This window comes from Lotus japonicus, chromosome 1, assembly GCF_012489685.1.
Source record: "Lotus japonicus ecotype B-129 chromosome 1, LjGifu_v1.2".
In the NCBI taxonomy this organism is placed as follows: Eukaryota; Viridiplantae; Streptophyta; class Magnoliopsida; order Fabales; family Fabaceae; genus Lotus; species Lotus japonicus.
The window spans coordinates 129506123-129531225 of NC_080041.1; the positions used below are offsets into that span (position 1 = coordinate 129506123).

Genomic DNA, 25103 nt, shown 5'->3' on the forward strand with positions numbered 1-25103 from the left:
CACATATTAATTATTAAACTTCACTCACCATAAAATACAACAATAAATGTACTCATTAGGTCGTAAGCCTCTGAGCCGATCTCCAGTCCACTACAGGTCCAAGCCATTTTATTCGATCAAGCTTTAATCTCCTAACAAGGAAGGCATCCCATTTCCATGTCACTTTAAGATTTGAGAAAAACTATTTGAAACTTATGAAAACTTAAATTAACCTAAAGAAAGTAAATGATATCAATCTCCATACACATGTCAATATTCTAATGACGATTTTTCTTAATATTTCGCACTACCATAAACTAAGATATTAGCTACAAGACATATACATAGCGTCAACCACGACATTAATGCTAACTAGTGTTGGCTTAACAAAATATATCTTTGTGTCGGCTAAGTCGTGTGGCACTAAACTTAAACTTAACTTGACTCACATCTTCCACCTCAATGATTAGGCCACCACTAATGTTAAATAAAGTAATTAAGGTTTCTCCTGATGTTATGACACATGAGACTTAGAGTCGGTGTAACCTACCAATTGGATAGTCTTGAGCTTTTGCTGGCGTCGATGGTAGGGACGTTTGAGGTGGCGACAAGATGGTGGAGTGAGGTTAAGGCGCCTAGAGTTGATGTTGTGGCATCGGATAGAAAATAGTGTCAGTTGGACAATATGTCGTAGAGGCATTAAAGAGTTATTATAAAAATATTATTTCATTAGCAATCGGAGCATGCTTCCTCTGATACTAGCTAGTCAGGTGCCACGAGATGGTCATCCTGTCTGTGTGATGAGAATCTTCACGATCAACTAGTGGAAGATCTATCATTGCAACCCTAACAACATTACCATTATAATATTATTTTTGTATTTCTTTGGATATTATTTTTGTTTATATATTTAGGTAACTGGAGAGATATTTGACCTTTATCATACCCGGAACGAACATGATTGTTTGATATTTTGAATTCGAATTTATGGTTGTTTTGGTGATAAATTCTACTTGATTCAACAACTTAAATATTAGTTCCGTCAAGTTTTGGATTATTCTTCACGGTGGTCCGATTCATGATCTTATTAATTTTCTAATGCAACCATGGAATCAGTTTGAATTTGTTAATATAGGTTTTTTTTTTATAATTTTGATATTTACTTTTTTTGAAAATACGATTAATTTTTAGATCATACATGTGTAATATAAATATTAATTAAAAATTACATTTAGGTGTGCCGCATTAATTTTGTAGGAAACATGATAAAGTCGTCAGAACTCCAATTGATGCGAGAACTAAAACCATCCTATTTCCCTAATGGAGGGATATTTTTTTTTAACTTTATTATTATAGTGATGCACAAAATTAAAACTCATCCTTTTACTATTTTACATGAACAAAAAGATAGTTCCACTTTGTTTGGTAGGATAGAGAGAGATAGAGAAGAGAAAGTAGAGAAGAGAGAAGTTGAGTAGAAAGAAATATGTGAGAAATAGAGTAGATTTGTTGATTGTTTGGTATGATAGAGATGAAAGAGAGAAATGTGAGAAAAAATGAGGTGGATAATATAAAATAAAAAACTAAAAAATTTAATTTTTAGAAAAAGACTATAATGTCCAACAAAAGAAAAAAAAAATTACAACTTTCAATGGCCTTGGAGAGAGAGAGAAGACAAGGACAAAATAGAAAACAAAAAAGTAAACATCATCCACATGCTATCTCTTCTCACATTGGAGAGAGGAAAAAAAGGAGTGGGGCTTGCGTTAAAAAGTTCTCTCTTCACTAGAGATGTAGCTACCAAACAAGGGTGATTTGAGCATCTCTTCTCTATCTATCTCTCCCTTATCTCTCTCTTGCCAAACTCTCTTCAAACAAACATAGTGTTAGAGCGTGTTTGGTTTCAACTCTCAAACGTGGATCTGAGGTCCAAATGTGGATCAGAACCTCAAACGTGAATCTCCATCGTTTTGAAGATGTTTGGAAACTAATTTTGAGAATCGATTCTACGAGTTTGATCCGGATCGGCTAGAATTGATGGAGTAGCTTCTTCATCTAGCTGATCCAATTTTAGATATTTGTACTATAACTCAGATACGAAAATCAATAAAGAATAAGCGTATCCAAACATAAAACACATCACTTAAACTCACATTCCCATATCGAATTCTGATCAAATCCAATTATATTACCGTTGATCAAAACACACACTTAAACAATTTATTTTTTTGGAATTTGGTAGGAATCGTTTGAAAAGTGCAAGCTTAGCCCACAGAAAAAAAGGTTGTTTGGTAAGGGTGGCCCTCATCCACCTTGTGTCCTTGTCTGTCAACACCCACAGTTTTCTCTCCCTCTCTCTTTCTCTCCCTCTCTCTTCTCAATCAAATCCAATCCTTATCACAATCACTCTCTCTTCTCTTTCTTCCCCCATTTCCCATTCTTCCGCTCCACGTTACAGACATGTATCCTCTTCCCATGATTCTCAATCTTGTGTTTTGTATATGAATCAACAAACAATCACCCACCAACCCTTTTCCTCATTTTACCCTTCTTGATCAAAATCGATAAAAGCTTGCATCTTTAGATTGATTCGATCTTAAAGTTCCTGAATTGATTTCTGGGTAAGTTTGAAATTCAATGGTGACGGTGAATCTGGGAATGCTTCATTATGTGTTGGACCACGTTTATGGAGCATTCATGCACCGGACGAAGATCAGCACACCGTTTTTCTCCGGAGGATGGGGTGGGACGAAGCTGGAGATGCTTGAGAAGATGATCAACCAGTTGTTCCCGGAAGTTGCTGGGCAGAATTGGCCACCGAGTTTGGTTCGGCCGGTTTGGAGAACCGTTTGGGAGACCAAGACGGCTTGTTTGAGAGAAGGGGTGTTCAGGACTCCTTGTGGGGATCAGCTTCTTGCTGCATTGCCACCTGAGTGTCATAATGCAAGGGTTGCTTTCCTTATGCCTAAGTCTGTGCCTACTCATAGAATGGCTTGTGTGGTTCATCTTGCAGGTAAAACTATAGCAGTTTTGGTTTGTTAATGGTTGTTGTTGTTTCTTTTGGTTGCTGAATTTGAAGGTGTTTGTTGTTTGTTTGATATCAATGGGGGTCCAAGTTTGATTTGAATTGATGAATGATGGATTTTTGAGATATGATTGATGTGTTGAGTGTTTATTTCATTGTCAAGTTTGCTGGCTTGGGATATGGGTTGGCTTTTCTGGATTAAAATCTGATCTACTGCTAGCTTGTTTAAATTGTGTTTGTAGACTATGAGTGTGTTTGTTTTACCATTTATAAAAAGGTGAAAGCGTGTGATTGAATGTGCCAATGGATGGAAAACCAAACATACTCTATATACATTAGTGCTGATTGCTAAGAGGTGGAGGAGATGATGTGATTAGGCAGACAAAATGTAAAAGTGAAGTAATTGTGAAATATTATGAAGAGTTGACTGGAAAGGAAGGTGTTTTGAAATGGATGTACATAGTAATACAATAATTATTTCGACAACTTTGTGTAGGGTAAAACTGCAGATTCATAATAGTTTAATTTATACCTGTGCTGTTTCATTTTGTCCTTATGTTTGATGCAAAATGGTTAAGGATGGAAGAGAATGGCTACCTTTTTTATTTCAGTCCTTCTGTTTTCCTGCCCTCTTGACGAATTAATTGACTTTAAGCTTTTTTTATGCCTTTATCTTTCATTCCATCCTGTCGTACTCCTTGCAAAACCCAACTTTAGGACATTGCTTAAGGTCAGTGTAGCGCGTGTTGTTCTGGATGAATTGTTTGTTTACATGCAAAAGGATAGTCTGATTATGTATTTAGCTTATTGGCTTTCTGGATTCCATCTAGTGAACATTCTGTGTGACGGATGTGCTTAGCAATTATGCACATGAAAATACAGTGCTTTTTTCTTCTTTGCATCAAAGCCATGTTTTGTATAAAACAATTTTGTTAAAAGCTTGATAAGTTCATCATATTGCTGAAATAGCTATTTTATACAAAAACCTTGAAGATTAAATTTCTGTCTTGCTCTGATAATGTCTTTAAGACATTTCCATTTTGTTTAAAAGTTGTATTCCTTTTTTCCCCTTGCAGGAACTGGGGACCATACATTTGAAAGAAGATTGCGTCTTGGTGGACCATTAGTGAAGGAAAACATTGCAACCATGGTACTTGAAAGGTCAGGGTCACTATTTAATGGTCTCATTTTGAAATCAAAAGCACTTTATTTGTTTAAACTATTCATTAAATCTATGCTCTGTATTCATGGTATATCCAAATGCAGTCCATTCTATGGACAAAGACGACCTTTTCTGCAGCGAGGTGCGAAACTTTTGTGTGTTAGTGACTTGCTTTTGTTAGGAAGAGCAACCATTGAAGAGGCACGTGGTCTCTTACACTGGTTGGACTCTGAAGAGGGTTTTGGCAAGATCGGTGTTTGTGGACTTAGTATGGGTAAGACTCATCAGTAACCCATACTAGAGCTTGCACTATGTTTTTGTTCAGTTCCACTTAACTTTTACCTATGCTCTTGTGTTTTCAACTGCAACTATATACCTCAGGAGAAATAAACTAGTTTGTTGCTTGAACTAGATCTCCTTTTAGATGTAATAACATAGTGGTTGTCCCAGGGCAAAGCAAATAAGTTTTAAATTTTAGAATCTTTGTGATTGTCCTTTTGTATAATTCTTTTTTGCAATATTGTTATGGACTTTAGGAGGAGTACATGCTGCAATGGTTGGATCACTTCACCCTTCACCTGTTGCCACACTCCCTTTCCTCTCACCACATTCTGCCGTTGTGGCATTTTGTGAGGGGATTTTAAAGCACGGCACTGCCTGGGAAGCGTTGAGAGATGATCTTGCAGCCCAGAAGATTGCAATGACTCTCGAGGAGGTGAGGGAACGGATGAGAAATGTGTTGTCACTCACAGATGTCACACGCTTTCCAATTCCCAAAAACCCCAATGCTGTAATCTTTGTTGCTGCTACTGTAAGTTCCGTTTCTCATCATCACCTTATGAATGTGTATTATGAAAATTGGAAGAAACTTACATCTGATTTATTTTAATTGATTTTCCATTTCCATGGTTGTTTAAATCTTTTTAGTTATGAGTTGTTGAAAAAGCATTCTATCAATGCAGCACAACCAATAATCTTTTACAAAACAAGAATCTCTGATCTTCTAAAGCATGCCATATTAGCAAACTAGCTGACACGGCGTGATTGCCTGCAACAAGGTTGTGATCTGGGCCATGTTCAACAACGCTTATGATTTTGGGTACTTTTGGTTAAGATTTGGACCCATTGGTGCCTTCCGACCTGATTGGAGGAATTGTGAGGGTTTTCTTTGAAAATACTGTTTATAATATTAAGCACGTGATGAAACTCTGCAGCCCTCTTTATGGTGGTCTCAATCGGGTGGACCGGGCCGTTGACATCAAGCCGGGTCAGATAGTTTGCTAACATGACAGAAGTTTCCAAGGTTATTAAAACCGGACCGGTGATCAAACCGGTGAGGGCACTGGTTCACGGTTCACTGGTTCAACCTTAGTTGAAACGGGGTCCGACCGGTTTTACCGCTATAAATTAATTAATATTATTTTAAGATAAATATATAGTATATAAGGTAAAGTATTGAATAAAAAACTAAAAAAAATAATATTCATAATATCATACTATAAAGAAAGTCAAGAACTTTGCAATAGAAACATGATTTGTATAGGTAAAAGTATATAAGGTAAAAGTATAGAACTTTGTAATAGAAACACCCAGACCGTTCCTATGAATGACCAAATTTGATATAGATCCCAGTTAAAATATAACAGCAGCCAAAATCCACTACAGAGCTTGACAAGTCCTTTTCCCTATATCCTGATGCGTGAAAAGGATTGTTATTAAGCTTCACAACCTTATGACAAATCCAAACAGACAAGATTGCATTTAATCCCTTCTCCCCCTACATGCTTCAGATCCACAGGTTCCACAATTGATTAAGTTCCCACCTCAACCAACGTTTGATGTCCATTCAATCCATTTTAGTAACCAGAGCCTCGTCTATGCCATGTTCACGAGCCTGGGATGGTAACTCCATGAATTGAGGTTGGACGCCTACTCTATCAATGATTCCAAAGCTTCTGATATCATTTGACACTGCGCATAGCAGGATGTGGCTGCTGTTTGTTTATTTTGATATTTCTAGGGTTTCTTCATTCTTGCCCTTTTTTTTAAGGATCTGGTCTCATGGGCTGAGCCCATCTTTCATGATTTTTTTTGTCCGAGCCCAATTTTTCATGAAAAAGCAGGAAAGAAATCATTTTTCACTGAACCGCTCAAAACCGGCAACCGGCCGGTTTTCCCGGTTCGTCCGGTTCGCGGCCGGTTTTCCCGGTTCAACTACGGTTTTCTTATCAGACGGTTTTGTTGGTGTTTTGGATCGGCCTAGGGTCCGGTTCCCGGTTTTTACGGTCGAACCGGCCGGTCCGGTTTTAATTACCATGGAAGTTTCAGAAAATTAAATATTTTTATTTTGTAAAAGATTCTTGGTTTTTCTGCATTGAGATTTGAGTTGCAGTATTTTAAAAACACCCTGAATTTTCATTTTCTTCCCGATCCTGTATCTAGCTGTTGTTGGGACAATAAATGAAAGTAGGTTGAAAGGGATTTTCAGTTTGGTTCACTGATATTTATTTGCTTTTATGGCGATTTCCTGATGTTATTTTTCTTGTATTTGATTGAAATTAAAACTACTAGTTCTAGGGTTTAAGTATTCAAATGTTAACCACTATTATTGAGTGTTGAGCCTTGTGAAATCCTCTTGATGAAGAGACATTTTGCTATCTACAAAGTTTTGTTTTATTGAGATGACTGCATTTTCCACTGGATTAGTCCTGTTAATCACTGCCAACATTGTTTTGCAGGATGATGGATACATCCCAAAACATTCAGTGATGGAACTTCAGAAAGCTTGGCCAGGTTCTGAGGTGAGATGGGTCACAGGTGGTCATGTCTCATCCTTCCTTCTCCATAATGGCGAGTTCCGAAGGGCCATCGTCGATGGTCTTGATAGATTACCATGGAAAGAGCCTCCATTGTGATAGAGTCACTGCACTTGGTTAAGATATTGCTTTTATACTGTTGAATGTTGATTGATCAGTGGTCCTTTCCACCTTACACCACTAAAATTGTAACCTTGCATAGTTGATCCCAGACTTCTTCCCCAAATGAAGTGGGAAGGGGGGTTGTACATTATCATAACAAAATTGTACATTAAAGTTATAATAATGGGGACATAAGTGTTTTTTTATTTATTTTTTATATGCAAAAAAAACTGATAAATTTGTTGGGTGGGAATTCAATTGCACTGATATTTTAACTCATGATTTCCAGGTCAACTAATTTCTTGTCTTTTTATGTGTCGGCCTGATTGTATTATGGGTGGCAATGTTGTGAGAGAACAGCAATGGTGATAAAAATAGGAGCAGTGGTAACTAAACATAATAGCATTTCATGCTATCCGGCATATAATATTACCTACTTAAAGACATTGATTTGAGTAAAACTTTATCCAATTAAATTTTAACTTGTATGATAATGAATGAGTTTGATTTTACTTGAGTAAGACTTGGGATTTGAGTTTTGTTAAGTGCTAAGATGAGACAACAAGAATTCTTACTCAAACAAGACTTTTATTTTATTCGAAGTAGCATAATTTGGTCAAGTACACTCAGATAGCATCTATTAACTTGCAGTTTGGAAGTGGAGGATCACACAAACACTTGTTGTGAAGATATGAATACTTGTCAAACCTTCCCAATTCCCCACCCTGCGGTATCTTACCACAAAGCTGATTATAACTCACATTAAATTGCTGTAAATTTTCCACTGTAGTCAATCCAGCAGGAATGCTCCCATGAATCTTATTGTGATTAAGATCCAACCATATCAAGCTCTTCTTAGGAAACCCCACTTTGGAAAAATCAAACGAAAACAAGTTCCTTGAAAGATCAAGTATTTGTGTCTTTTTGTTGCGTCCGAAGAGAAAGGAGGCATCACCTTCCAGCTTGTTCCTCGAGAAGTCTATCCTGTCTGGGTCTAACTGGCCTAAGGAGGCAGGAATGGGCCCGGAAAGCTGGTTGTGGGATAGGATGAGATCTGGTCCGGGCTTAGTAAAGGACCCGAACGAGTCAGGGATCGGGCCCGTGAGGCTGTTCCGGTCCAAATGTAAGGACAAGAGGTTAGGCAATTGGGAAAGTGAGGGTGGTATGGTGCCGGAGAGGTTGTTGAAGGAAAGGTGGAGCAACTCAAGGTTCTTGAGCTGGGCCAAGAAATCAGGTATTGGGCCAGATATACCGGTCGATGTGATAAGGAGGTACTTGAGTTTGGTGAGCTTGGCGATGGCGGGCTGCATTGGGCCGGTGAGTTTGGGAAGCTTGTGGAATTCGAGGGACTCGAGGTAAGGGAGGTCACCCACAGAGGGTGGTATTGGGCCTGAGAGATCAGTGTCCGTTTGCAAGAAGAGATCATAGACACGGTGCGTTTTGGGGTCGCACTTGAGGCAATACCACTCACAACAATCAGTTTTTGGGTCCCATGAGGCTAGGAGGTAAGGATTGTTAAGATCCTTCTTGATTTGGAGCAGAACCTTCTTGTCATGTGGATTGCACAGCTCTGATATTGCAACAGGAGAGAACAACAACATGAACAAGAGGAAGTGTAGTGAATTTCCGAACATGGTTCCCATTTTTGGGTTGGGTAAGAATGTGGGTGAAGGTCCAAATTTATAGACTGTAATGGAGAGGAAAACATAACCATGTTTCCCATATGGGAATCAATCGTATCTAGTGGGGTTGCCAAGATATCTATATTGGGCAAGAGAACCTAGTCATAGCTTTTCATATATAAATTTGAATTTTTTTAATCAAAAGTTAGCGAGGCACCTATATCATAGTTTATTCAGTGAAATGTTGCTTGCAAATCATGTGCAAAGTATTACAACCAGTAGATAATTTGACTCCTCAAACATTATTTACTTGATTGAGAGTTTGATCACTCAATAGTGTGCATAGAAAATATTTGTTTGAAGATATTAATCTAAATAATGTGATTTTAAAAACTTAAAGTAATTAATCTTATGTCTACAAGTTGTTTGAGGAAAATGATTATGTTTATACAGTAAAAATGGTTGAACGATTATCATGTTCAGTATCAAGCCTAATTTTTTTAATTTTCATTCATTATGATATAACAATTAAGATGGTGAGACAGTTTATTTACCTTGTCAATATATTTTATTTTATCTTTATCGGATGTTACCATTTCTTTGAAAAACAATTATTTGTCCCTTTCAACAAGTGACTTTCATGAAAATTTAAAATTTGGGCTCTCTCATTCTTATAAAGTCTAGCTTGCTTAAGACTAGACCAACATCTTTTTTTTTTTGAAATGAATTCAAATATATTGAAGCTAAGCGGGCACAGAGGCCAAAATGTCAGAACGAACAAAAGCAACAAAACCTGGCGACTCATCCTCTATCCAAACCAAAAAAGAGGAAGCATCAAGACTAGACCAACATCTTATTGGCAATACAGTGATATTTTTATTAACCACTTTTTTAAGGCATCAAACGCTGAATCTTAATATTCAAAAAAAAACAAAATAAACCACGATGAAAATTTCATTACATTCATCTTATATTCATTTAATTTAAATAATTTTATTTCTAAAAATATTTGTATTCTATTCAAATAATTTTTAAAGTTCAAACCAAAAATAATTTTTAAAGTTTATTCTTTTAATATCATTTTTTAGTATAAATTCATCCACTCAAGAATGCTAGGAACAAAAAGTAATGCTAGGCTATATTTTCACTATGCCATAAAGCCATTTTACAGCTATTATTTTAAAATGCTTTTAGAAAGTAAATAAAAGTATAAAACTAGTCATCCCACGGGAAGTGCAATGTTTACAGTAGCTTCCCGGACCAAAAAAAAAAAAAGGATGAGTAACTCACATGGTTGAGTTAAAAGTAATTATAGGTAAAGGGTAAAGGTTTGAAGAACCGAAAAAATATAATTTGTACTGATTTACTAATAACTAACATTTGACTAAAAAAATTAACTCTTTAGAGCATCTCCAATGCTAATTCTTATTTCTTAGTTCTTAACACTATTTATGTGGGCCCGTATTGCCACATGTGTTTAAGCAACTCTCAAGCAATTTTGCTCCAACCATGAGTTCTTAGTTCTTACCACTATTCATTTGGTCCCACCAATCACATTATTTATACTTTTTATTTTCATAAAATAATAAAACAAAACTCATAAAGTAATAAAGTAATTTGAATGAGAGAGAAATAATTAATATTTTAAACTAAGAACTCAAAAAGCAAAACTCTTTATATAATAATTGAGTTTTTATTTTTAAGAACTAAGGAGTCCATGTCAGCACCTCCAATGATAAAGTTCTTAGTTCTTAATTCTTAACTTCAAAATAAGAACTAAGAACCTTATATTAGAGAGTCAAATCCTCACATTTCTCCACCTTTTCCTGAAAAGTGGGCCCAATGGGAAGCTCTACATCAATCTCTTTCGCCCAGCACCCACCATTGGCAGGGCGTATCTAGGGAGTAGGTGACATGAGCCACGCCCCCCCCCCCCCCCCCCCCCACAATGCTAGGCTATCAATCATAAAAGCAATGTTCCCTTAATTTTCAAAGCCATTTTACAGCTATTATTTTAAAATGCTTTTAGAAAGTAAATAAAACTAGTCATCCCACGGGAAGTGCAATGTTTACAGTAGCTTCCTTTACCTCACACTCTTTAGAGGGATGAGTAACTCACATGATTGAGCTAAAAGTAATTATAGGTAAAGGGTAAAGGTTTGAAGAACCGAAAAAATATAATTTGTACTGATTTACTAATAACTAACATTTGACTAAAAAAAACTAACTCTTTAGAGCATCTCCAATGCTAGTTCTTATTTCTTAGTTCTTAACACTATTCATGTGGGCCCGTATTGCCACATATGTTTAAGCAACTCTCTAGCAATTTTGCTCCAAACATGAGTTCTTAATTCTTAGTTTTTAGTTCTTACCACTATTCATTTGGTCCTACCAACCACATTATTTATACTTTTTATTTTCATAAAATAATAAAACAAAACTCATAAAGTAATAAAGTAATTAAAATGAGAGAGAAATAATTAATATTTTAAGCTAAGAACTCAAAAAGCAAAACTCTTTATATGAGAATTGAGTTCTTATTTTTAAGAACTAAGGAGTCAATGTCAGCGCCTTCAATGGCAAAGTTCTTAGTTCTTAATTCTTAACTCCAAAATAAGAACTAAAAACCTTGCATTAGAGAGTCAAATCCTCACATTTCCCCACCTTTTCCTGAAAAGTGGGCCCATGGGGGAGCTCTACATCAATCTCTTTCGCCCAGCACCCACCATTGGCACGGAGTGGCTGACATGAGCCACGCCCCCCCCCCCCAAAAATATACTTTATATTTTGAATTTTGTGTCAACAACTAAATATCATATTTAAGAATCGAGAGACAATAGTCTGAAGCAAGTAAAAAACTATTTGAGAGTGTGATAACGTTATGTGATGCTCATCAAGTTGAAGTTTATGATATAAAAACCCCTTAGTTTGTGAGTAATGATCGTCATAAGATGGAGATATGAAACATCATTATAGAATAAATGTATATTTGTTCTGCATTTAATTTGCAACTATCTGAATTAAAATAGAAGATTCAATGCCCCTTAGATTTTTTCTGAGATAGAAATTTTTTTTTATTGTTTCAACTAAAACATATCATTCAAGATGTTTCTCAAGATCTGAATTTAGGATAAGTGTCTAGTTTATTCAAGTTTTACCAAACTTTAGTTGAAACTAGAAATCACTTGTTGATATCTGACAGTTCAGGTTTCAATAGCATTTACAGAACCATATCTTTTTACATGAAAGTTGTTAAAACTCGAATTCGCTGCAAGATTAAAGATGACATTTTCATAAATTTATTAGTAATAAATTGAGATTTTGCTGAAAATATCACAGTTGATAGTTGATACAATAATAGATAAATTTAGTAATATGAAAAAAATGAAAGTTGTATTTTAATGAATCTTTTATCATTGACATTTTTTTAAATTTTTTTATTTCGGCCCACAACAAAAAAAATCACGAATACGCCCCTGCCCCTGACTATTGGAGAAGCTGTCTCGCGCGCCCAGTCTCACAGAAGCTCACAATTGCCCTCTCCCATCAGAAGCTTTTCACCTCTGTCATGATGTCCCTTGCAATTGTGCAATTGAGTCATAGATTGGGCTTCCCAAATTTCTCTCACAATTCCCCTATATCTCGCTTATTTTTTCTGATACTGTGTGGAACCAGAGATTTTATTGTGGGACTGAAATTATGTATGTCTGGAATGAGGAAAAATTTGGGGATTTTTTTTTTTCTTTCGTCCTATGCTTTGTCCGTGGAATCTCATTCATTGCTTATGTTATTTTCCCTAAATGGTGTTTATTGAATATAAATTTGAAGATTTGGCCATGCTGATGAAAGTGATATTTTTCATATGGCTGTTGCTTTGTTATGTGATAATCAGATAGAAATTAGGTCTAGAATAGAAATACAAGAGTAGAACTAATAATTAATTTTCATGTCTATATGTTCTAGAAATTATATAGCAAAGAAGCAATGGTTAAGGATTCACCACACAGTGCTTGAGATCACTTAGGGATTTAACAAGAAGCTCAAGGACCTCATACTATTTCCTCTTTATTTATCACTGGTTTGGATTTTCTTTGGTTTATAGTTCCAAAACTTGGCTTTCTATTATTAGTAATGTATTTTAAATCTATCTATGGAGAGAGTTTATAATTTATTAACTTGTTTTTAGGTTCTCTAGGCTTGGATTGTTTGGATTTGGAACGCTTTGAGTTTGTGGTTGTATTCTGATTTGACCTATGCTAATTGTTTGCCGCATTCTCTTTCAAAGCTGCTGACTTGATATGAATTAAGAGTTACACTGAAAGAAATCCATCCTACCCTTTAAACAATAGATTACAAGTAGATAGAGTATGTTTGTACTTTGTATAGTTGTGGAGAGTTGTCTTATACTTCTAGTTACATGTATTGATGGTTTTCATTCATGGCTGCTCCTCAATATGACAAGGAACACCTATTAAAGTTCTTTCCTACAAATTCTGGTCTCAATTTGTGAGATACTCAAATTAGAATATGAAGTAGTGTTTGCTTGAAATATTCTTATATATTCTGATTACAAAGTCATCACAGGACACAACATCTCCCCTCTCCTCTGTGTGTGTCTCTTTTCAAATCTAGCCCAGCTTCTAAGTAATATAGAGCAGGTTCTAAATGCTATATATGCTCTACTAATTTAGAAAACTTATAAGGTGACAAGAAGCCTTTTGTACTAGGAATTTGGAAGAGTCTAGTTTCACACTCTGGATTTTGGACAAATTACATCAGACTGAAAGTCTAAAATAAGGGATGATATTCTTATTATTTTTTTCAATTTTACTCCTAAGGTTGTCCTTTCTTCCTTTTTAATTTTAAATTTTTGTAGTAGTTCTTATTTTTTGGCTATATTGCTATATTTTCAAAGTCATAAAATTGGATGTTAACACTACTTGAGGTAACGTTAGCTCAAGTGGTAAGAGCTTAGGGACATAAGTTAATTTGAACGGTAAGTAAACTCTTTCAGGAGGGGTTATTTTAATTCAAGTGAGAATCTTCTGATACAAGGCAGCTTAGCTAGCTTTCTTAATCACTTGCACATAGGAAGTGGGGATCCACACAAGTCCTTGTTGTGAAGATATGAATATTTATCAAATCTTCCTAACTCCCCACCCTTTGGTATCTTACCAGATAGCTGATTATAACTCACATTGAATTGCTGTAAATTTTCCACTGCAGTCAATCCGATGGGTATGCTCCCGTGAATCATATTGTGATTAAGATCCAACCATATCAAGCTCTTTGTAGGAATCTCCACGTTTGAAAAATCAAATGAAAGCAAGTTCTTTGAAAGGTCAAGTATTCGTATCTTCTTGTTGGGCCCGAAAAGAAAGGAGGCATCACCTTCTTGTTCCTTGAAAAGTCTATCCTGTCCGGGTCTAACTGGCCCAAGGAGGCAGGAATGGGCCCTGAAAGCTGGTTGTGTGACAAGACAATATCAGGCCCAGGCTTCTGTAAGGACCCTAACGAGCTTGGGATCGGGCCCGTGAGTTGGTTCTGATCCAGATGCAAGGACGAGAGGTTAAGTAATTTGGAAAGTGAGGGTGGTATGGTGCCAGAGAGGTTGTTAAAGGAAAGGTGGAGCAAGCGGAGGTTCTTGAGCTGGGCCAAGAAATCGGGTATTGGGCCGGAGATATTGGTCCAGATGATGGAGAGGGACTTGAGCTTGGTGAGTTTGGCGATGGCAGGCTGGATTGGGCCGGTAAGGGGAAGCTTGTAGAAGTCAAGGGACTCAAGGCAAGGGAGGTCACCCACAGAAGGTGGTATTGGGCCTGTGAGATTGGAGTCCCATTGCAAAAAGAGTTGATAGACACGGTGTGTTTTGGGGTCGCACCTGAGGCAGTACCAGTCGCAGCAAGCTGTTTTAGGGTCCCAAGAGGCTAGAAGGTAAGGGTTGTTGAAGTCCTTCTTGATTTGAAGGAGCACTTTCTTGTCCTCTGGGTGGCACCTCCCTGAGAATGCAACAGGGGAGAACAACAACAACATCAACAAGAGGAAGTGCATTGCATTTCCAACCATGGTTCCCATTTTTCGGTTGAACAAGAATGTGGGTTATCATCCAAATTTATAGAATGCGAAAGATAAACACATTATAGAGCCACGTTTGCCGCATGCGGAATTGATATCAAGTGGGGGGGGGGTACAATGAATTGATTTCGATAGTGACAAAAGGACCTAGCTAGCTAGTTACAGCTCATTAATGAATTACATGTATAATTTCTAATGTGATTTTTCATCTAAATGTGCAAACCGAAGAACCTATGCAGTAAACTTTCCTTTTTCTTTCAATAAAACCATGTGCTAGAAAAAGTTGGCTTTGCACAGTATGTGGTGAATCGGGTGAATGTGATTCACGGGTCCAAAAACAACAAATTAAGAGCTTCAACTTGATGCTTATCAGTGTGGGGCGGCAGTGTTTGCTTATCAACATTCATCACTTACAGTGTATCAATGAACCAAAAGATGAAGAGTTGCTTTTGCCATTGGATTTGGCAACGCGTAGAAGGCAGATGCGGCCACTAAAATTGAATTATTGAATAGGCACATTGAAACCCTTTCCCATGACATTTTCCATCCACACGTTTTTCTTACCTTAACCTTTTCAGATTGATTGATGCATAATATCTTTCTCGCCTCAAATGTATCCTAACTGATGAAATGATTTAGTTAAAAATTGTCTCGTACCGGCTAAGTCGGGTCCGTCGCACACGACCTTCTTACTAATAATGACACGAAGTTGTCCAAGGACAACCATAATTTCAAAAATCCTTCTGTAAGACTTCCTAACAACCTGTAGAGATAGTTATGATTGAAATCGAACCTATAAATACAGGTGTTGCGACTGCTCATTTACGTACGCAATAGTCATTATGCTATATTTTGAGTTCTTCTTAGACTTGAAGATTCTCTCTATGCTTTTTGATTGACTTCGGCGTTGGAGTGTCTTTTGCGGCCACACCATTATCATGTCAACGCAGCTCCGCTGTGCAAGTATAGTCAGACAAGGTCGTGTAACACCACCGGAAGCAAGGAGATTCATGCAATCTCGTTTCAAGAAAAACATGGATCCATCATTTTTGAATTTGGAATATCCCATCAAAGTGATACTGTCATTCACAATGCTCGAGTTCGAACTTGAGACATTATTGTTTCATTAAAAAATGTAGTATTTAATCCATATGATTGTTCCTAACATGAAAACCTATGGAAGTTTTAATGTATGTCATCTCACCCAACAAATTGGAGTGGATATTATTAATGTGCATAATGAAAATTAGAAGAAATTCACATTTGACATTCATTTATTTGTGAGTTTCGTGCTCTGATATTTCTCTGTTTATATGGTATACTTTTTGTGTCATTTAAAGAAAATTTGTTTTCTTTGCATTTGATTGAAATCAAAACTATTTTCTAGACAAACTTTTAAAAAAAATTGTGAAGGGATAAACTTCACCATCTACAAAATATTTTGTTGAGATGACTGCATTTGCCACTGGATTGGTCCTTTTAATTGCATTGTTTTGTAGAATGTTGAATTACACCCTAAAACACTCTTGCTTTGAGGTGCGATGGGTCACAAGAGAGCATGTTTCATCATTCCTTCTCCATAATGGCGAGTTAGGAAGGGTCATTGTTGATGGTTTTATTTCAGGATAAGATTGTCTTGTTTTTTTTTCCACCAATAAGTGTTTGTCATATCAATTAAAAAGTACTTGTGACTAACTCAAACATTTTTTTTGAGTGACATGTTAAATTTAATTAGTGTAATAAGAAGAATAAACATAATATCCTCATCCCTTAATTTATTACCATGGAATGTCTCTCCCATTGTGAATTTGTGATAAGAGTTATTGCACTTGAATAAGATTTTGCTTTTTCACCAATCGGCTAAGAACAAGTACACTATCCTTCCGGCCTCTATCTCACGATCAATGACAAGAAAATATTGTTTGGATACTCAGTAACTGGTACCATACGAACCGCATCTACAAGCCATCACCTTGACGAACAGTTTAGGCAAAGCGATAAGGACAGGCCATAGGCCATGATAGAAGGCCTGTAAAAACAGCTAGTCCTCCAAATTCGATTAACACTTGACGAGCATTCCCCACTCAACATGGTTTCCCACCCCTCAGAAATCCAACGACAAATGTCAATTACCCTAAGCCACTACTAACCTCTACAAAGATCATGGTAATTGGGGTCTTCCCATGATCGGTTGCTTTTCCACGACAACTTGTGTCACAATTTACCCCATCATTTTCGAAGTCAACGACTCTTTACTTGAGGTACGAGCGCGACATTCAAATTTCTCACAGAGTATGCAAGCTTGCTCCTATCTGTTCAATTAAACAGCATGTCAAAAATTCCAATGATCCAACCTCAGACTTCCCTAGACTTCCTTACCTCGGAGTCCTCAAAACCCAACTCTATACAAGGTGCAAGATGTAATGTACACACATCATCACCTTCTTCTCCGCTTCTCACATTTTTTTATAGATAAATGTTAGTTGTTAGAAATGTTAGTAAATTAATCCCTCCTCCGGATTCGAATTCGGGACCTTTCACCCTTCATCCCACTCAACCCTTATGTCCCTAGCGGCCTAGCTCTTACTACTTGAGCTATCATTCGGGCACTCGCTTCTCACACATGTTATAACTTGAGTGTTAGAGTGTTTTTAGCCAATAATGTTAAAAGAATATCAGATCAAGTATGTTTTAAGTGAAATAACTATCACTCTTAAGAGATGAAGATTGAAACAACAAACAAACAACAAAATTGAAAAGGCTTTTTCAGCAATGATACTGATTGTTGCAGACATCCAACAAACATTTCATTTTTTTTCTCTATCATTCTCTTTATATATAACAAATTAACAAGTTATTTATCTTATATTTTTTCTCACTCTAAGTATTTATTGAATGTATGTACTATGCAAATATCTTCAAATAATTTTTTATTTACATTAAGTACTAAGTGGTGATTTATTCACTCTTGCATTTTAATGATTAAGATATAATATATTTAAAACTAAATAGAAATACTCTTATGCATCTATTCTACAGATAAACTCATTTTAAAAGTTTTATCCGAATAAACTTTCATTCATATGGTAAGAGAGAGAATAGTTTTTTGATTTTTTTTCTCTAAAATAAAATCTCGAATTATAATTACGTGAATAAAAATAAATGAGTGTTGAGATTGCTTCTGATTGAACCGTGGAAATATTATCTAAACATAGATTAAAATGTGGTTAGGTGAATAACTTAATTTTTTTTGTCAAAGGTATATAACTTAATTAAGTAAGTATTTATCGCATTAGCACTTGTTTATAAGTGCTTTTTATAATATTATTGAAATAAACTTAAAATAAGTTGTAAATAGATATAAACGGTTATTCAAATAGTCTTACATTAATTCAAGTCAGAACAAGTCGATACAAGACCACTTAGCTAGCTTTAATTTCTTAATCACTTGCAATTAGGAAGTGGGGTTCCACACAAGTTCTTGTTGTGAAAATAGGAAAACTTATCAAACTTTCCTAATTCCCCACCCTGCGGTATCTTACCAGAAAGTAGATTATAGCTCACATTGAATTGCTGCAAATTTTGAACCGCAGAGAGTCCAACAGGAATGCTGCCATGAATCTTATTGTGATTAAGATCCAACCATGTCAAGCTTTTCGGAAACTCCACTTTGGATAAATCAAATGAAAGCAAGTTCCTTGAAAGGTCAAGTAGTTGTGTCTTTTTGTTGTGCGCAAAAAGCAAGGAGGCATCACCTGTCAGCTTGTTCCTTGAGAAGTCTATCCTTTCTGGGTCCAACTGGCCCAAGGAAGAAGGAATGGGCCCTGAAAGTTGGTTATGGGATAGGAAAAGATTTGGCCCAGGCTTCTTGAAGAACCCGAATGAGGCCGGGATTGGGCCTGTGAGCTTGTTCCGGTCCAAATTTAAGGACAATAGGTTAGGCAAGCGGGAGAGTGAGGCTGGTATGTGACCCGAGAGGTTGTTAAAGGACAGGTAGAGTGAGTCGAGGTTCTTGAGTTGGGCCAAGAAATCAGGTATTGGGCCGGAGACATTGGTCCAGGTGATGGAGAGGGACTTGAGCTTGGTGAGCTTGGCGATGGCGGGCTGGATTGGGCCGGTGAGCTTGGGAAGCTTGTGGAAGTCGAGGTACTCGAGGTAAGGGAGGTCACCCACAGAAGGTGGTATTGGGCCTGAGAGATTTGTGTCTGGGATAGAGGAGGATATGATGAGTGACGTGATGCGGTGAGTTTTGGGGTCGCATTCGACACAATACCAGTCGCAGCAAGCTGTTTTAGGGTCCCATGAAGCTAGGAGGTAAGGGCTGTTGAAGTCCTTCTTGATTTGAAGCAGCACTTTCTTGTCTTGTGGATGGCACCGACCTGAGAATGCAACAGGGGAGAACAACAGCATGAACAACAGGAAGTGCAATGCATTTCCAAACATGATTCCCATTTTTTGGTTTGATAAGAACGTATGAGAATTGTCCAAATTTATAGAATATTGTGAAGCTAAACGTACATACCTAGCTAGTTACAGCTGTGCTCATTAATGAATCACATGTATTTCTTATATGCATTTTCATCAAAATGTGCAAACCAACAAAACTATGCAGAATAGAAAGGTTCAATTTTTTTTCCTTTTTCTTTCAATATTACCATGTGGTGTGTGGCAGTGTGGGACACTAATCTTAGCAACTATAGCAAGAAAAAGTAATAATTGAACGGGATGTGGTGATCGCAATTCACGAGTCTAAAAAGAACAAATAGCTTCATCACTTACCGTACCACCTGTGTATTGTGTATCGCAATGAATGAATCAAAACAAGAGGAATCATTTTGAACAGGCACTGTTGCTGTCTCTCATTTTAAAGGGCTCCATGTTATTATTATTTTCTTCATGTGTTTATTCCCCTGTTTCTACTATATTATCCTTTCTCTCTCCCCCCTTGTATCTTCTCTTTTCTGTTTTATTTGTAAGGGTTGGCACCCTTTTGTGCCTCTTTTATTTAATTCATTGCTTACCAAAAAAAAAAAAAAAACTTTGAACAGGCACATTGGATCCTTTCCTATTACCTTTTTTCTATCCACACGTTTTTTTCTGAACTAAAACAATTTTCAGTTCCAATCTCACAATGCCTTCATAATGTGTATAAGGAAATATTAGAAGAGAGTTGTCTAAATAACCCTTGCTAAAAAATGGGTTAAATCACTCTTTAATGAGGTGTCCCAATAATATTGTAACACATGTTTTTATGAATTTCAACTCATTTCATTTTTTTTATTTTCATAATATTTATTTTATTAAATACCTTATTTACACAATAAACCAATCAATTAGAATAATGACACATAACTCCTACTCAAGAAAAAAACTAAGAACTAAATCCCCAGTTTCTTCCATGTTTGCTTTAAACGTAGAACTCATTTTAGTTTCGTTCACATGGCAGAAAAATGGTTCACATAGATCTTATAGACTTTAATTTGGTGTATTCATTGCTTAAACTATGTCTGATGAATATTGATATAATGATTGAAATTGTTCTTGGATCTCTTGATCTTCCGTAACATGGTTTTAGAGATATTTTTCTGCTGCACAATCCCCTAACAATTAGTAATACTTGAACATTACAATCAATTTGATGCTTCCCAAAAAACAAACAATCAATTTGTAAGAAATGTTTATTTCGTTTCTCACAAATCAACAAAGCAGATCCAGAAAATGGAAGAAATTGGGGATTGGCCGATTAGGGTTGTAAGTTCTTTTTTTTAAAAAAGGATACATGTGTTATTATCATAATTTATTGGTTTATTGTGTAAATAGGTTATTTATTAAAATGAATATTATGAAAATAAAAAAATAATGAAATGAGTTGAAATTCATAAAGACAGATGTTATAATATTATTGGGACACCTCATTAAAAGATGATTTAACCCAATTTTTAACAAGGGTTATTTAGACAACCCCATTAGAAGAAGGTTACATTGACATGTGACATTCATTTATTTGTAAGTTCAGGATTTATCAGTTTACATGGTACTTTTTGGTGTTATTTGAAGATAACATGTTTCCTTGTATTTGATTGAAGTTAAAACTGCTAATTTCAGGAGAAAAAAATATTTAAAATCTTGACTTGTAATACTTGAATGTTGAGCCTTGTGAGGACTGAGGAGGGACACATTGCTATTTACAAAATCTTGTTTTGTTGAGATGGGTGCATGCATTATTGTTTGAATATACGGTAGAAAATTGTAGTGAAGATAAAATATGGCAAACAACCACAAAGTTAAGAGAAGTTGTTTTAGACAATTACAATTTTCAACCGTTATTCAAACATACATTGTAATTGCACTCGATTGCTCTTCTTTATGACATTGTTTTGTTGGTGATGAATTACATTGTAAGACACTCTACTTTGAAGTGAAGTGGGGCACATGAGAGCATGTCTCATCATTATATCTGCTAGGAAGGGTATTCATTCATGCTCTTACATTAGGATTAATCAAGGGCGGGGCTAGAATTTTGATTGTGGGGACCAATTAGATCAAACAAAGCATTTATATATGTACATTTGGAAATTCTCTAAAAAATTATAGTGGACAAAAGTAAAGTGAAGTTGTTTTTATCCACCATAATTATAATTCATGTGCTTTTTATTGTTTATCCAAAATTCACTATTAGTTAAAAGAAGAAATAATATTTCTACCTCACAAATACAATAGTATTTTGATACGACTCACATTTTTCATTAAGTATGTTAAGGGAGCAAAATGTAAACATAATTAAGTATGTAATGAGTGTGAAAACGTAATTAATGGACGTTTTAGTAATTTTATATCCAAAACTAATTTTACTTTATTTTATCCAAAGAACGTTCAATTTTTAAACATTTGCATATGATTTTCATACACAAAAAGTTGAAACTTCCTGGAAAAAACTTTGAATTGGGAGGAGTGATCCTTCTATTCAACTACTTCAACTATTTTCAAACACCTCATAATATTTTCAAGGACATGACCTTCGATATCCTTCATTTTATCAAACTTCATATATCAAGCATAATTATATCGAACGATGATCCAAACAGAGTTCACATGTGCAAATCAATTGATATAATCGATTTTTTATAAATAGAAGAAATATATAATTAGTTTTAGTATAGGAGATACTGACCAACTTACAAGTAGGGAAAAATTAACAAATTCACCGCTATGCCACCTTATTTTTCATGTTTAGAGTTACTTTAGTATGTATATTTACTTTACTACAAGGCCGTACAAAAATATGCTTAGTATCAAGATGAAAGTTTTCTCTTCCGTGTTTAGTTTTCTATTCCATCTTTTCTGCAATTTGACTCGTTTTTGTTTTCTAAGTATACAGTCTTCACACAAGTCAATTTCTACTAAAAATCAGATAGTTTGTCGATTGAGTCCATTTTATCTTCGTCTCTTTCTAACTCATGTCATGTGCCAAAATATTATCGGTCACCTAAGCCTATCGTGGCTTTAGTCAATTTTTTTTAGTTACATTCAATATTTACTTTAAATTTTTAAAAAATTGAAAAAAAAAAACAAATTACTAGCATGGGCCTGCCGGCCTGGTGTTGGATAATAAAAGTTATGGGCTGGGCTTATGAAGGATCCGAACGAGCCCAAATCATTTTACCCTAAAATCACACATTAGGTCTTCTTCAACCTCCTACGCTTCATTCACGCTCTTTCTTCCACAGCAGCGGCTTCAATCTTCTCTCCCCTTCCCTCTCAACCATGGCTGCCTTCGCTATGAAGCCTGCAAAACCCGGCTACGAGGAGACCGGGGAGCAAATCCACAAGATCAGGATCACTCTCTCTTCCAAGCATGTCAAGAATCTCGAGAAGGGTATCACTCAATCCATCATAGTTTCCATTTTTTTGCTGTTTGGTTGTGATTTTCGCTTACCCTTTTGATTGTTTTTGCTGTTTGGTGTTAGTTTGTTCCGACCTGATTCGTGGTGCGAAGGATAAGAGACTCAGGGTTAAGGGACCAGTTAGGATGCCTACTAAGGTTCTTAACATCACTACCAGGAAGTCCCCTTGTGGAGAAGGTAATTTAGTTTTGGATTGAAATTCAGTTGTTCTTCATATGATGTGGGTTGCTTAGTTTAAAGATTTGATGTTGATTCAATGAAACTAGTGAAAAGCAAAAATGTGATAATCCGTAGAAATTAACTTGTTTATGGAAAACAAATTTATAATTTTATTGTAATTTTAGTCTTAATTCAATTGAGCTGTGATTCCAATTGTGCTTGAAGGATTGCAAAAAGACTAGTTCTGTCTGTTGTATTTTTGAATTTGTTTTCCTTGTGATTGTGCTTAAGGAGAATTTTGTTGTGTGGTGGAAAATAGTAGTGTTTGTTTTGGCTCCTTGTGTTACAGAGCTGTGAGTTTAGCTATTGGTTTATTCTTAAAGGCTATAACTAGAGGGTGTGCTCTAAGTTTTAGATATTAACCAATCCTGAAAGTTGTTAGATTTACAAGTTGGTTTGGTTCAATTTTGAAACTTTAATTTGAAGTCAGAGCAAGTTGTCTGATATTTTTTGTACTCATTTTTCTTGAATGGTATCTGGTACTTAAATCAGAATGTTGTTCAACAAATTGTGATGGCTATTTGCTGTAAATTGACCATCTTATGGATTGTTCTAGTATAAGTTGGAACTGATGCATCGTTTAGTGGTTTCCTAATTGTTATTTATCTCATGGTTGATTTTCCTCTATGCGTGTGATCTTAGGCCTTATCTTATGTTTTTTGTTATTTTGCAATTTATTTTATGTATGTGTATGAACTTTCACGTGACCCTGAACATGGGTGACTAATCTTGATAAGTGTCATTCTTCCTGGTCTTAATCCAAAAGTCAAGGAAGTGTAATTTCCTCTGTCACCTGAATTGCATGCTCTTGATCTATCTTTATGAAACTGTTACGCTGTATTAATATGCCTCATGACCTTACTTTTGAACTATTGTGCTCAGCTTGTATCCTTTTTTGAGTGTTGTGTCTTGTTGAATGAATGATATTCTGCCTAGTTCATGACACTGCCTCTTGTTTCAGGTACCAACACATGGGATAGGTTTGAACTTCGTGTGCACAAGAGAGTCATTGACCTCTACAGCTCCCCAGACGTGGTCAAGCAGATTACCTCAATCACCATTGAACCTGGTGTTGAGGTTGAGGTTACCATTGCAGATGCTTGATCTGGTTTCGAAACTTTAATGTTGTTATGATCCCTTGTTTATTTCTTCTGTATTTGAAGTTTTGGTTGTGGAACTGAGTTGGTTTGTTCTCTCTAGTTTTACGGTAGTGAACATCGATGAATACCTCGAGAAATCATGCTTAAAACGTTCTAGAATCATACATGATGAATTTTGTTTTGATATTATGTCAGAAAGTTATTATTATTATTATCTATATTATTCTTCATATGCACCTTTTATCCTGCCCAGCAGATTTTCAAACCTAACACTCACTCATCAAGCTGTTTTGATGTATCCTCCTTAAATGGTGCCAAAATGAATCTCAAACTTGATTGTGTATTCTTAATTGCAAACTTTTAAAATATGATCTTCCCAAAAATTATTTGAATAAAAACTCGTAGTGAATTGGTGTTATTAGAAGAATGTTGTGTTGATAGTTTTAAATTAAATGGCTTGTAGATGAGTAAGTATTTCTAGGTTGTAAATTTTATATTTTGTTGAAAAGCTATTTTTAACGGAAAAAATATTGTTAGTATAAGTCTCTAGCAAATGCAACAAATGTTTACTTCTAGGTAAACTCAACTTCAACTTCAATTCTGTCAAATGCAGCATCGATCAAGTTTAAGATGAACAAAGTCTCATTTGTGTTAACTTAAAATCAGTTTCATTGGTTTCAACGTGCCTAAAAAATGTAAGTTAAACAGTCATTTCAAGATAGAGCATTTCAATTGTACCAAACTCACTAGCCTTATATTGTGAAGTAGCTGTTTTGCTTTTATTTTAGTAAGCCAAGAGCTCTCTAGCTCCCGGCGGTAGCTCACCCTTGTTTAACTCCCCGTTCGTATTTGAAAGCTCACTCCTTGGGTCAGGGCTTGTGTGACTTCCATTGATATACTTTTTGGGCTTCCCTTGGGGTTGTGAAAGTAGCTTGTTCGTTAGTGCCCCTCACCTGAGCATCACTAATTTGTTTGAGTAGCTCTTTTATATAGAAATGAAAGAAACTGGTTTCTAATAACGTCTCTATCGTTCATAAGCACTCCTTGCTTTGCTCAGTTCCCTCTTGGATTAAATTAAGAATTATTAACATGTAATGGT

The 25103-nt window shown here is 35.8% G+C and overlaps 4 protein-coding genes and 1 pseudogene across 4 annotated transcripts; 2 read left to right on the top strand and 3 right to left on the bottom strand.

The window, feature by feature from the left end:
- Positions 1 to 2299: 2299 nt before the first annotated feature.
- LOC130730679 (uncharacterized) lies at positions 2300 to 7290 on the top strand. Its single transcript, XM_057582744.1, has 5 exons — positions 2300 to 2992; positions 4081 to 4165; positions 4271 to 4440; positions 4703 to 4977; positions 6905 to 7290. Exons 1-5 carry the CDS (start codon positions 2617 to 2619, stop codon positions 7079 to 7081), a joined length of 1083 nt encoding a protein of 360 aa, XP_057438727.1. The 5' UTR covers positions 2300 to 2616; the 3' UTR covers positions 7082 to 7290.
- A 362-nt stretch (positions 7291 to 7652) lies between these two features.
- Positions 7653 to 8747, bottom strand: LOC130730680 (polygalacturonase inhibitor-like). The gene has a single exon (XM_057582745.1). It carries the CDS (start codon positions 8725 to 8727, stop codon positions 7711 to 7713), a length of 1017 nt encoding a protein of 338 aa, XP_057438728.1. The 5' UTR covers positions 8728 to 8747; the 3' UTR covers positions 7653 to 7710.
- A 4947-nt stretch (positions 8748 to 13694) lies between these two features.
- On the bottom strand, positions 13695 to 14805 carry LOC130730681 (polygalacturonase inhibitor-like; annotated as a pseudogene).
- Positions 14806 to 18149: 3344 nt separating this feature from the next.
- On the bottom strand, positions 18150 to 19257 carry LOC130730683 (polygalacturonase inhibitor-like). The gene has a single exon (XM_057582746.1). It carries the CDS (start codon positions 19231 to 19233, stop codon positions 18226 to 18228), a length of 1008 nt encoding a protein of 335 aa, XP_057438729.1. The 5' UTR covers positions 19234 to 19257; the 3' UTR covers positions 18150 to 18225.
- A 3208-nt stretch (positions 19258 to 22465) lies between these two features.
- Positions 22466 to 24222, top strand: LOC130730685 (40S ribosomal protein S20-2-like). The gene is made up of 3 exons (XM_057582748.1): positions 22466 to 22657; positions 22749 to 22862; positions 23866 to 24222. The coding sequence occupies exons 1-3, from the start codon at positions 22546 to 22548 to the stop codon at positions 24006 to 24008; spliced, it is 369 nt and encodes a 122-aa protein (XP_057438731.1). The 5' UTR covers positions 22466 to 22545; the 3' UTR covers positions 24009 to 24222.
- Positions 24223 to 25103: the final 881 nt, after the last annotated feature.